At 39.2% G+C, this 14509-nt stretch overlaps 1 protein-coding gene across 2 annotated transcripts in view; it reads right to left on the minus strand.

Moving 5' to 3' along the window:
* The window catches only part of SRP54 (signal recognition particle 54), a 47950-nt gene continuing 42986 nt past the window's right edge, over positions 9546-14509 (minus strand). For both annotated transcript variants that reach the window (XM_001927799.7, XM_005656302.3), the window contains 2 exons: positions 11629-11724; positions 9546-10062 (listed from right to left, as the gene is read on the minus strand). In XM_001927799.7, coding sequence (XP_001927834.3) covers positions 9971-10062; positions 11629-11724 — 188 coding nt within the window. In that variant the 3' untranslated portion in view covers positions 9546-9970. The remainder of the gene's footprint in view (positions 10063-11628; positions 11725-14509) is intronic.

Genomic DNA, 14509 nt, shown 5'->3' on the forward strand with positions numbered 1-14509 from the left:
ATTAAGGCTCTGAAGAAAAATGGATACCTGGTTGAAAAACCTCTCCACAGTGCACTCCCAGAAGAGGAAGACCTGGAACATCACAATTTACAACCAAGGGACTATGTTTATTGGAAAAGGCATCTTTTAAAGGACTCTTGGCAGCCCAGGTAGGAGGGACCCCATAAGGTACTCTTATCTAACCCCTGTGCCAATAAACCTAAAGGCATTGATTCTTGGATTTGTTTCCCATTTTTAAAAGGCTTCCCTGGAGTTCCGTTGTGGTGCAGTAGGTTAAGGATCTGGTATTGTCACTGCTGTGGCTCTGGTTACAACTGTGATGTGGTTTAAACTTAGCCCAGGAATTTCTACTTGCCATGGGTGCAGCCAAGAAATAAATAAATAAAATTAAAATTAAATAAAAAAGGCTTCTCCACCTGAATGGGCCTATGAAACAGCTGGAGAACAAAAGCTGAAACTGACCCAGAAGTGAAGTGATATCTTGTATACAGACAACTTTCCCAAGGCTCTGGACTAGGCCAGAGCACTCCATGTTCCCCATTAGTGAAATCGTTCTCATTGCCTTTGTTCTGATTGCCATCATCATAGAATTTCTATATCTCCTTCAATATGTAATAATTGATGATTATCAATTTGCCATTCTCCTTATACTCCTATATACACATTCTCAAGGAGTGAAAATTTTCATGCCTGAAATGAAAGTTTAAAGGAAGGGACCCAGGTCCTTTCGTGCCTTTTGACTATGAAGGACCAGAGAATTGAACTTTTGGGACTCTTCCTGGTGCCTACAGGTTGGTTTTTTTTTTTTTTTTTTGTCTCTTGTCTTTATAGGGCCGCACCCACGGCATATGGCGGTTCCCAGGCTATGGGTCTAATTGGAGCTGCAGCCGCTGGCCTACGCCAGAGCCACAGCAACACGGGATCCCAGCTGAGTCTGCGACTTACATCACAGCTCATGGCAATGCCAGATCCTTAACCCACTGAGCGGGTCAGGGATCGAACCCACAACCTCATGGCTCCTAGTTGGATTCGTTAACCACTGAGCCATGACGGGAACTCCTAGGTTTTTTAATGCTCTTTGCCCTACTACATACAGTGGGGATCTTCCATTGGCGGTGATTCTACAAAAACCATTATCTTGCCAGAACTCTCCAGGGACAAAGGCTCTGGCTCCAATTCTTGACTATTCAGCTTGGGATTCCTTCATTAACCAAGGCCATGGGCTACCTTTTTCCTCTATATTAAAATTTTACCTGGGATAATTTTTACTAGACTTATGTTGTTATTCCTTTAAAAGTCATCCAGAACCCTTATGCTTGGAAGAATGCTATAGCTTGCAGTTCCCAAAGTCTACCCAATGGAGGAAATATAACACATTGTTGGATATGCCATTGGCACTCTCCTACCCAAATATGCCATTAGATCCCCTTGGCTTGGGATCTCCAATTCTTCCCCAATTTTTTTTTTTTTTTTTTTTTTTTTTTTTGCTTTTTAGGGCCACACACTCGGTGGCATATGGATGATCCCAGGCTAGGGGTTGCATCAGAGCCTATGCCACAGTCACAGCCACCACAAACATGGGTTACAAGCTACATTTACAACCTACACCATAGCTCATGGTAACACTGGATCCTTAACCCACTGGGCAAGGCCAAGGATCGAACTTGCATCCTCAAGGACACCAGCGGGGTTCATTACTGCTGAGCCGCAATGGGAACTCCAGGAACTCCAATCTTACCGATATCCCTCCACTATGACTCGTTCAGAATTCATCTATTCTCCCAGTATACCATGTTTGCCTACTCGAATCCATAGCTCCTTTTCCTTGTTTGGTCAAATAGAACTAAACAAACCCCAACAGTTCTTAGGAACGTTTGTTCCAAAAGGACACTGCAGCTACCCAGAAACATTGGATCTCCCCTTTACCTTGCTGTGCAACAAAACACATCCTCATGATGACCCCCATGAATTCCAAAAAGGAAGGTTTCTAGGCTTTGATCCATGGTTTAACTTCACCTTGACAACCCCTTTCTCTGTGCCCCATCTGACCATGTTTTTATCTGTGGTTGGAAGAGTTCTGTTTGGGGGATGTCCAGTCTCAACCCCCTAACTCCAGGTTCTCAATATGCCCCAGGATTTTTTTAAATTTATTTTTCCATTTTTGCTGCCCCATGGCATATGGTGTTCCCAGGCCAGGGATCAGATCTGAGCTACAGTTGTGACCTAAGCCACAGTTGTGGCAACACCAGATCCTTAACCCACTGTGCAGGGCCGGGGATCAAACCTGTGTCGCAGTGCTTCCAAGATGCCATCAATCCCATTGTACCACAGGGGAAACTCCTGCTCCAGGACTTTTTTTTTTCCCCCCGCTTTTCAGGGCCTCACTCATGGCATGTGGAATTTCCCAGGCCAGGGGTCGAATCGGAGCTACAGCTGCCAACCTACACCACAGCCACAGCAACGCGGGATCTGAGCTGCATCTGCGACCCACACCACAGCTCATGACAACATCGGATCGCCGACCCACTGAGCAAGACCAGGGATCAAACCCTCATCCTTGAAAATACTAGTCGGGCTCATTTCTGCTGCACCACAGTGGGAACTCCCTGCCCCAGGACTTTTAATAGCATCTTTAACTGCATTAAATTTTCCAGAAGTTACCAAATAGTATATATGCTCTACTTTCGACCTCTGCTAAGAGATCTCTTCTGAGGGACTACAAGAATATCTAAGAATTCTATTCGCCATGTCGAGGATTGGAACTCTCTACAAAATGATTTGAAATCTCTCTGCCACCATAGCAGACAATGCCATAGTCATAGTCATACCAAGAAAACTCCCTAAACTCATTTGCTCACATTACATTACTTAGATAACTGATTTGCCTTCTGGCAGAACATGGAGTTAGTTATCCGTGCCATCTTAAATACCACCTGTTGCACTTGGTGGTATAAATACTTCTGGTATAGTAGAAACTCAAGTTGAGGTACTACACAAGAAAGCCACTTGCCTCCATTCTGATACTCTTAACACTCCTAATGTTTGATTTGTTCAGCTGGTTATCCTCAAACAGTGGATCTTGGTTCAGAACTGTTGTGCAAACTGGGTTATTGCTCTTAATAAGTGCTATTAGTTCTTGCTTAAATTGATTAATTCTATACATAAAATTCTACTGTTTGGTTAAGGTTGGAGCAGAGCACTATGCTTGAGGCAGCACAATATTACACTGCTGTCAATGATTTTCCTGATCCATCTACTGATTCTTACTCCCAACCTCCACTCTGGAGGACAGGATGAATCCAGAAAAGGCAGCTAAGCCACTCCACCTATGTGGGACTAAGAGTTGTTCCAGTGATATTTTCTTCAGGAAAAATCATGAGCAAAAGGGGGAAATGTGAAAGGAACAATGTTATAAATGACTGAGTCATGCCCCAAGGACCTCCATGTTCATTGCCCATGCTGAACTTTTGCTGAACTCTCTAAAATAAAATTGTTGATAACCGTGGAGTTACCAAAAGGAAATAAAAATTCTCTGAACTGTACTTATTCTGTACTAAGGAAACAATACTTTTCCTTAGTAATGGATGAGATGCCCTTTATAATCCAATTATGTATACAGAACAAATTTACCTTTCAATCCAAATTCTTGGTAAACAACCTGTGTAAGAAAGTTCTGCATGAAATCCCTTTTTCTCATAAAAACCTCTACCCATTTTCCTTCAGTGGAACACTATCATGGGTACCTCTGGAATCTGTGATCCTTGAATTATGATTTTAAGACCTAAAACAAAATGCCTTTTGGCCTCCTTACAGTTAGTGCTTCTTACAGTTGACAAACACAGTAAGAAGGAAACTGTAGAAAATCAAAGGGCACACATCAACACTCCTATTTTTCCTATCAAACAGAATGTCAAGAAACAAGTGGATATTTCCTGTACCACATCTGCCAGAAATAAAATTCTAAAAACTTTAATTGATTCTCAAATAGAAATTATGGGTCCATAATATACCCAGTAACAACTCTTACTTCTTTTAAGTCACTGTAGAGCAAATTTCCTTCATTCTATATTATAAAGTCATAAAAAGCAAACAAGCATGATTTTTAAATTATGCAGATATTGCATGTTCTCCTCACTTGATGCAGATATGAAGCTTTTCTCTGGAAGGTGGCAAAACCTTGGCATATGTTGCTTAAGAAAAACAGACCACAGTCACAGGATTTTACTCACTTCTGCTTCCCATGAGAAGAAAAAGTCTTTGTGTCAGGGGAGTCTCAGGTCCCACATAGGGGATTTTCTTAGTTTCAGACTTACCTAAACTATCCCTTCTATAAACAGGTACTGCTGTGCAATTTGTACTGCTGTGCAACTTCTTGACTGTTTTTCCATTTATGATCCAGCTGGAACCAAGACATGCATTGTTTTAGGCTAATGAAAGAATCCTTTAAGCCAAGTGAAGCTAGAAGATATAAATGTATTTCAAATGATGACTTTGAATGAAGAGAAGGAAAAGTAATGAGTTGCAAAGAGCAGCACACATGCCAAACTCCAAAGATCTTATGTGCATCACATTAATGCTACCAAAGGAAACATGCCACAATTACCAGCTTACAAATTATATTTTCATTTTAAAAGTATCCAAAAATTACCTTGTACTCAATATGCCCACATTATAGATAAGCGGTCAGTAGAGAATAGGGCGATAGTCTTGGGTTAGCAATTACTCAACGAGCACAAATAAATTATTATCTACCCCTAGTGGCAAAGTGTGGGACAAAAAACAGCAAATTTCACATCCTGTCTATAACTACTTAAGAAAAATAACAAGCCACAGACTATACAGATGATCTAGAAGCAAAATTTAAATTAATCCAGAGTTCCTGATGTGGTGCAGTGGAAATGAATCCGATTAGGAACCTTGAGGTTTCGGGTTCGATTCCTGGCCTCGCTCAGTGGGTTAAGGATCTGGCGTTGCCCTGAGCTGTGGCTGTAGGTCGCAGATGCAACTCAGATCTGGTCTTGCTGTGGCTCTGGCTTAGGCTGGCAGCTGTATCTTCAATTAGACCCCTAGCCTGAGAACCTCCATATGATTCAGGTGTGGCCCTAAAAAGACAAAAGACCAAAAAAAAAAAACTTTTTAATTAACCCCCAACATTTGAGATATAAATTCATCATTTCCAAAACTCATGGCTAAGAAGAAGGTATAGTTTCAACAGTAATGCAATAACTTAATATTCAGAAGACGTAATTAAAGTTCAGAGCAGAATTTTGAAGATGACTCCATTTCCAATCCAGTGAACACCAGCAAAAAACAGAACATATTTGAGCTGTGATGATGGCTTTCTAGTTTTGAATATAACTTACTTGGCTTTATTAATAATTACTGCCAGGTTTTAAGGAAGACCAAAACTTACTTACATTAGTTTATTAGCCATGGTCTCACTGACATAGTTTTTTTTTTTTTTTTTGTCTTTTTGTCTTTTTTGGGCCGCTCCTGCGGCATATGGAGGTTCCCAGGCTAGGGGTCGAATCGGAGCTGTAGCCACCGGCCTACGCCAGAGCCACAGCAACGCAGGATCCGAGCCGCGTCTGCAACCTACACCACAGCTCACGGCAACGCCGGATCGTTAACCCACTGAGCAAGGGCAGGGACCGAACCCGCAACCTCATGGTTCCTAGTCGGATTCGTTAACCACTGCGCCACGACGGGAACTCCCTGACATAGTTTTTAATTAGAGCTTATTCAAACTCCGTGGTTGCTATCATTTTTAATTATAATAAATACTTGCTTTTACTGCATATATAATCATCAAGCTGAAATTCCTTCACATTTATTTTAAAACACTTTTTTCCATTTCTATTCAAATATGTGTTTATATGTACTAGAGCTACCCAGAAAAGAAATTTATTTTATATTATGGCTTAATGTTTAGAACCCCTACATTCACTGACATAATGTATTAATATACAAACTTTACCAACATTAATATGCATGATGAGAACTTAGTTCTAGTAATTTTCCTGATTTTATTATCTTCTGTATACCAGTATTTATTGATACCAATATATTTCTTTTTAGCAATGTGCATTATATTTCTATTCAAGTTTAGTACAATATTACTAGAACTATTACTAGAACTTAGGACTTCTCACATTATAAAATACCATATTTATTTGAACAGTATAATGGTTTATGTAACACATTTTAAAATCACTTTTACTATATGATGAAAATTATTTTTTTCTAAAAATTCCTCCATAAAGTTGCAATGCATTGTATATACACCTAATATCTTTATATGACAGCAAATATGACACTTTCAGAACATGATATCCATCAGATTAAATTATTAATTTGCCTTTTCTTGGTATTACAGTTTGTTAATAACTGTTTGTTTCTGTTTTAAAAATACATAAGCATTGTAAGCACAAGAAATTATACCTAATTCAGATATCAAAAAGCTAAGGAACTGATTTAACAATAGTGAAATATAAAAGGAAATTTGTTCCAATTATTACAGAATTTGACTTTGGCTTATAGCATTTGTGCTGTAATCAGTGGTGCTTTAATAAAATCTCTGAGAACTGAAGGATAGCTTTTGTAACTAAAAGGATGCCAGGTTGAAGAATGAATGGAATCAGAACTTAAGGACCGGGAGTTCCCGTCGTGGCGCAGTGGTTAACGAATCCGACTAGGAACCATGAGGTTGCGGGTTCGATCCCTGCCCTTGCTCAGTGGGTTAAGGATCCGGCATTGCCGTGAGCTGTGGTGTAGGTTGCAGACGCGGCTCGGATCCCGCGTTGCTGTGGCTCTGGCGTAGGCCGGTGGCTACAGCTCCGATTCAACCCCTAGCCTGGGAACCTCCATATGCCGCGGAAGCGGCCCAAGAAATAGCAACAACAACAACAAAAGACAAAAAAAAAAAAAAAAAAAAGAACTTAAGGACCATCTCCAATCACCTTATTTTATGGAATGAGGAATAAAAATGGAAGCTGAACTAGGTGTTCTGGACTTTTCAATGTTCTTTGCCACTGTTGTTTTTGGTTCTGAAAAATGTAACTTGTATCAGACAAAAAAATACTAAAAACGGTGCCTGAAGCCATAAAGTTTGTCCAAATGTCTCATTTCCTTTTTTGGTCCAAGTGTGAAAGTGGTACCCCGAGGATGGAAATCACGAAAATGCCTGCCCATTAGGGCCACAAGTGCAGCATATGGAAAGTCCCCCCCCCCGCCCCCCGGGCTCTGACTTTTTTTTTTTTTTTTTTTTTTTGGTCTTTTGAGGGCTGTGCTCTTGGCATACAGAGGATCCCAGACTAGGGGTCAAATCAGAGCTACAGCTGCTGGCCTATACCACAGTCACAGCAACGTGGAATCCAAGCCACATCTGCGACCTACACCAACCTACACCACAGTTCACGGCAACGCTGGATCCTTAACACGCTGAGCAAAGCCAGGGATTGAACCCACATCCTCATGGATGCTAGTCAGAATTTGTTTTCTGCTGAGCCATGACAGAACCTTTTGAATGTAGAGAACTGCTGAAGATGAGTGAAGGTTACGTGGCAGATTATCATATTATTTTTTCTCTGAAAAAGAAACCTTCTAAGATTTGCTGATACAAAATGCGTAAGTACATTAGAAAAAATTATATGGGGTGCAGAATGTGAAAACTCATTTTTCTTAGTCCTACCACTTTAATCCCTGGAGGATAATACAGGGGACAGTCTGGTGTGTATCTTTTGTTATATGTATATTTACATATGTGTACATACACACATATTTACATATCTATGGTACACATGTCCAAGTTTCCTTTAGTATGCCATTAAGGAATTACTGAATTCAGTAGTATATGCATTTAAAAATTTGAAAGCTCTGCCCTCAACAAGGCTTCATGAATTTCCATTCACCAGTCTTGTGCTGTATGACTTTGGAATATGCCACGAATCCTTTCTGGAAACAGATGGGATATAAATAAATAAATGCTTAAAAAAAAATGCATGCCCAGAAAAGGTGGTATGCATCAGTTTAATAAGAAACTAATTTGGAGAACAATATTCTATTGTCAAATTTCTGTAGCTGGACTTTGCAATGGCATCTCTGCAGAACACAAGATACATAATTTTTATAGTATATACAAATATTCTATAGGGATATTAAAGTTTTTAGCTGGTGAAAATGACTTAGTGGGATATAAAAATCCCAAATAAACAAGGAAATAGGTTGCATTCTTTAAGTTTTTTTGTTTGTTTGTTTTTGTCTTTTTAGGGCTGCACCTGTGGCACATGGAGGTTACCAGGCTAGGGGTCTAATCAAAGCTGTAGCCGCCGGCCTACACCAGAGCCACAGCAATGCCAGATCCAAGCCATGTCTGCGACCTACACAGCTCATGGCAACGCCAGATCCTCAACCCACTGAGCGAGGCCAGGCAACCTCATGATTTCTAGTCGGATTAGTTTCCGCTGCGCCATGATGGGAACTTCTGTGTAAGTATTTTTTTAAAGATACTTTGGCTTTTAAGATCTTCTTAAAAACACCTGAGTCATAAAAAATTAATACTATAAAAATTAGCTATTTCTTTCATTCTCTACTACGACAAATCAATTTGCTGAAGATCAGTTCATCCTAGATCAAAATACACTGTAATACCATATCTGTTATCTTCATGATGCCACTAACGAATAGGTATATAATTATTTTAGTAATTCAAATTGATTCCATAACTTACTTAAAAGCCATTGTTCCAAATGAACTGTGCAACAATCCAAAGTAACCAACAACCAAGTCAATCTTGTCATAGTCTCATTATTTTTAATATATAATAGTGACAGCCTAATATATGCAATTATATTCCCACTAGGAGGTCTATACATTAGCTATTATCATCAAAGTATATCAATTTCTTCAAGCAGATTTTTTGTATGTAAGAAACACAACAAAATTGGCTTTTCAAGAAAATCAAATATTGCCATTCAGGCTTCAAAAAATATGAGGTAAAAAAAAATGCAAGTTATATACAAAACATTATATTGTGAACTATAACCAAATTCACAATTTCAATCTAAATGGCAGAGCTAAGATTTTTCTATGGCAAATTTATCTTAATTATTTCAAGTTAAACAAAAATTCTTTTTTTTTTTTTTTTGGTCTTTTGTCCTTTAAGGGCTGCCCCCATGGCATATGGAGGTTCCCAGGCTAGGGGTCTAATTGGAGCTGTACTTGCCAGCCTACACCAGAGCCACAGCAATACCAGATCCGAGCCACGTCTGCGACCTACACCACAGCTCATGGCAACGCTGGATCCTTAACCCACTGATCGAGGCCAGGGATCAAACCCGCAACCTCATGGTTCCCAGTCAGATTTGTTTCCACTGTGCTACAATGGGAACTCCAAACAAAAATTCTTAATACTTATGGTTAGGTTACTCTACCGTATTTCCTAATAAAGCTGTGCTTCTAGGAACAGTTTTAAATATTAGCTTTTCTGTCTGCCTTTTACCGTGATACACTGATAATTTTAAACCATAAAGAACGTTAACAACCCCTTAACTTAAAACGACTTTGAAGTTTATTTTACAGCACTTTTATTGAGACATCATGTAACCACTGACCAGGACTGTTTACAAATGTAATTCTTGGCCTTTGAGACAATTAAAAACTTTTAAGTACTAAAATTTTACATCATGATTTGTTTAACTTAGGAAGTGTTATGATGGTTGAAAACTGAGAAGAAAATCTAAAGCAAAAATATAATGATTTCCACAAAAACCATATATTTCTCCCTTATATCAAAGGGAGAGAAGGAAAGAAGAAGGAAGAAAAGAAGAGGAAAAAAGATGAGAAGAGAGAGAAAAAGGGCAAGACAGGCAAGAAAAATACTTTTTTCCCCGTTTGCAAAAAGGAGGGAAACTCTGTGAGGTCTCAGCAAATAGTGTAATCAACTGAGTCAATTTATATTAAGGCATCTTCTTTACATGTTATTGAATCCCATCATGCCTTTCATATTGCCAGCTGCACCCTGCTGGAACTGCCTCATCATTGACTGAAGTCCTGCCATACCACCTAGAGTGAAAGTAGAATAAAATCAGATAATTACTAAACAGAACTTTAAACATTTGTAACTTTTACCTAAAAGTACCTGAACTTCTAAAAAATATACTGGATTCTGACTACAATTTGGTCATCAGCCTTAAAGAACATAAAAATTTATATTACCACCAGTATCCTCATCTGTATAAGAGAATGAATAACTTATCACATCAAATTATGAGGAATACATACTAAATGAAGAGAACAAACAGAAGGAGTTCCTGTTGTGGCTCAGCTGTAACAAACCTGACTAGTATCCATGCGGCTACAGGTTTGATCCTGGCCTTTACTCGGTAGGTTAGGGATCCAGTGCTGCTGTGAGCTGTGGCGTAGGTTGCAGACACGGCTCAGATCTGGTGTTGCTGTGGGTGTGGCATAGGCTGGCAGCTGCAGCTCTGATTTGACCCCTAGCCTGGGAACTTCCATATGTGGCGAATGCAGCCCTAAAAAGACAAAAACAAGCAAGCAAATAAACAAAAAACAAATAGAACCTGTCACGAGTAGGAAGTCAGTAAACAAATATACAAATATTTTTTTTCCTGGGATGTCTGAGCCTTGTTGTAAACAATAATAGACTTGGGGAGGGATGGGGGTAATTATTACACTTAAAGGAAGAAGACAATCCACCATTACTGAACATCTACATTATGCCCAGAATTGTACTAAATGCTTGCATATCTATTAGCTCATTTAATTATCACAATTTCCCAATAAGATTTTATTACCTACGGTTTTATAGAGGTTGAGAAAGTTTAAGAAATTTTTCATAGGTCAGTTACATGGTAAAAGTGGAACCGGGTTTTCAAAGTCTTTATATAATTCCAAATTTGCATCATTTGAAAATATCAAGATTCTAAACTAGGGTAAAAGGTGATCAGAACAAGCATTAACAAGAGATGATTAAGTAGCTTGCTCAAAAATCACACAGCAACAGAGGACTAAATAAAACCTCAGCTTAAACAGCACTATTACAACTATTCAGCTTAGAAGATGGCCCTTTTCTTCAAATCATACATTGTTTGAAGAGATTTCCTATCTTTTTAGGGCTGTACCCCCTGGCATATGGAGATTCCCAGGCTAGGGGTCCAATTAGAGCTGTCGCCACCGGCCTATGCCACAGCCACAGCAATGCAGGATCCAAGCCACGTCTGCAACCTACACCACAGCTCATGGCAACGCCGGATCCCACTGAGCGAGGCCAGGGATTGAACCCGCAACTTCATGGTTCCTAGTTGGATTTGTTTCTGCTGCACCACGATGGAAATTCCCTTGAACAGATCTTCGTATCATGATAGAAGAAGGCTTATCAAAAACTCAACCTTGGAGTTACTGCTATGACATACTGGGATAAGGATCTGGCATTGTTGCTATAGCAGCTCAGGTTTTCTGCTGTGGCATGGGTTTTGATAGCTGGCCTGGTGAATTCTGCATGTCTCAGGTGTGGCAAAAAAACAAAAAAACAAAAATAACCCTCCTTAAAATAACCAATCCTTATACACTAAACCATGCATTAGCATCTGGCAACAACTTTGTATTTACCCATGTGATGAAGAACTCTTGGATCCATCATTTTGGCCATTTGTTGATTCAACTTTGCCATCTGCGACTGGCTTACATTCTTAGACATGTCACCACCTGAAAAAAAAAGGTTTTGAGTCAATAGAGATCATAATACACTCAGGGTATCAAAGAAAGTTTAATGAATTGACTAAATTTTTTTTTTTAAGGTCACATCTGCAGCATATGGAGGTTCCTAGGCTAGGGGTCGAATTGGAGCTGTAGCCACCAGCCTATGCCAGGGCCACAGCAACGTGGGATCCGAGCCACCTCTGTGACCTACACCACAGCTCACGGCAATGCCAGATCCTTAACCCACTGAGCAAAGCCAGGGATCAAATCCATGGATGCTGGTCAGATTCGTTAACCACTGAGCCATGACGGGAACGCCCCTGAATTGACTAAATATTAAGAAAAAACCCTACAATGTTATCACTATAGCCCACTTATTTCTATTTGTACATATTCCCTTCTAATCTTTACTGCAATTACTTACATATTTTTGAGAAAGAACAAGTGAAATGCGATATTAAAGGACATTTAAGGGACTTTCTAACAGTCTACAATTTTTGTTAACACTTTTACTTTTACCTGCGAATGAGCCACTATAAGCGAAACTGTATCCAGTGGTTATTAACAGTGAGCTAGAACAACAACTGTTTAATAGTAATATGGTAGAATGCTGAACAAAAATGCTGAACATTTGCAGATGTGGGTTAATCAGGAAAGAGACTGGATTGCTGATAAGTAGATATGAAAGAACAAGCCTGAGAAAACCTTGAAGATTATATATCTAAGACGCTATTAAAAGTAACAAGAAGCTTCAAAGAATAGAAAGAAAAATAATGCAACTCCATTTACCACTGAATTTCTACACACTTAGTTGAAATGCCACAGTAAAATGGCGGCGAATAAAAGAGACTGGGGCAGAAGAGATGAGAGCATCCTTTAGAGAATAAGTGCTGTGCTCTTAGGGATAGAAAGTCAAAGAGATCACTGATGCCACAGCAATAATAAGCAGAGCTGCTTCAGCGAAACTATTTATTTCAAAGAAACATTAACTCTGGTACTTCTTAGGAACATTTGTGAAAATGCAAATCAAAGCTGACCCTGATTCTCTAACCAAAGCTGGCTGGCCTGAATAAAATAAATGAATTAAGAATCATGAAAGAAAGAAGATATGTTTTTATAAAACATGATAAAATCTGTGAAAAATTTTTCATAATTAATGAATTTATATAAGATGTGAATTCTATGACCATGTGCACTGTTGTAAGAGTTTCTATCTTTAAGGACTTAAAACTTCAGAAAATGATTAAGAGTTTGGTGGGCCAAAGACATGTGCCATATCCACTGTCCACTTCATCTTGAATGTGCCTTTATTGAAGACTCAATGCTTGGACAACTCTGGCTGATGGGTTGGCAGTGGTTCTATCAAGAACAGCCAGGGTCAGGGGGAGAGATAATTATGTGTCCATAAATCACTATTTGAAACAGCAGGTGATGTTAGGAATTACAATTCATTTTAAACATGTTTTTCTAACTTTTCTCCCTTGTCACAAAAGAGAAAGTAGGATGTAGCAAGCAAAGAAAAAAGGAAACTGTCAAAGACAAAAGGTGATTAAAAACTTATGTAGGAGTTCCCACTGTGGCTCAGCGGCTAGCAAAACCAACTAGCATCCATGAGGACGTGGGTGTGATCTGCTGGCCCCACTCAGTGAGTTAAGGATCCAGTGTTGCCATGAGCTGTGGTGTAGGCCACAGATGCAGCTCGGATCACAACTCGCTGTGGCTGAGGTGTAGGCCAGCAGCTGCAGCTCCAATTGGACTTCTAGCCTGGGAAGCTCCATATGCCGCAGGTGTGGCCCTATAAAAGACAAAAAGACCAAAAAACCCAAAAAACAAAAAAAAACCCAAACCAACTAATGTTTCTTTTTTTAGAAAGCTATTCAGTGGTGTTATTCATCTTTGGAGCATGCATAAACAATATTTCTAGGATAATAAATTAAGAGTGCTTATAATATAGAAAAAAAACTTTTAAGAGAAGGCTAGGACAGCTGACTAACTCTTTTGGAAAAACAAAATTTTCTTTTTACCTTAGACAATACACAGCAAAACAAACCCCCAAATGAGTAGAAGAAAATGTAGGTGACTACTGTGGTTATCAATATGGGGAAGGCTTTTAGGAGTATAAAAGAAATTAAATCAAAAGGCTCGGTTGCATTAAAAATGAAAAATTCCATTAATTAAAAATATAAATAAAAAGTAAGGAGTTCCTGTATGGCTCAGCAGGTTGTGGCTCTGCTGTTGTCATTGCTATGGCTCTGGTTACAGCTGTGGCACAGGCTTGATCCCTGGCTTAGGAACTTCTGCATGCTGCAGATGCAGCCAAAAAAAAATTTATATATATTTATAATATAAATATAAAAGGCAAATGAAAATCCTGGGGAAAATATTTGCAGATATAACCCAAGAATTTTAAAGAATTATTACAAAGCAATAAGGGGAAAAAAATAAAACAAATGGACAAGGAAGCTAATAAGTAAGAGGTGATTCACAAAGGAAATTCCAGCTAGTGAATGTATGAAGAAATGTTAAATGGGAGTAACCAAAAAAACACATATTGAGGAGTTCCCCTCGTGGCTCAGTGGTAACAAATCCGGCTACTATGCATGAGGACTCCGGTTTGATCCCTGGCCTCGGCTCAGTGGGTTAAGGATCTTGCATTGCCATGACCTGTTGTAAACATGGCTGTGGCTGTGGTGTAGGCCGGCAGCTGTAGCTCCAATTCAACCCCTAGCCTGGGAACTTATTATTAGACCATTAAATTGGAAAGAATGAATTATCACAAAACTTACTCATC

Source organism: Sus scrofa, chromosome 7 (assembly GCF_000003025.6).
Source record: "Sus scrofa isolate TJ Tabasco breed Duroc chromosome 7, Sscrofa11.1, whole genome shotgun sequence".
In the NCBI taxonomy this organism is placed as follows: Eukaryota; Metazoa; Chordata; class Mammalia; order Artiodactyla; family Suidae; genus Sus; species Sus scrofa.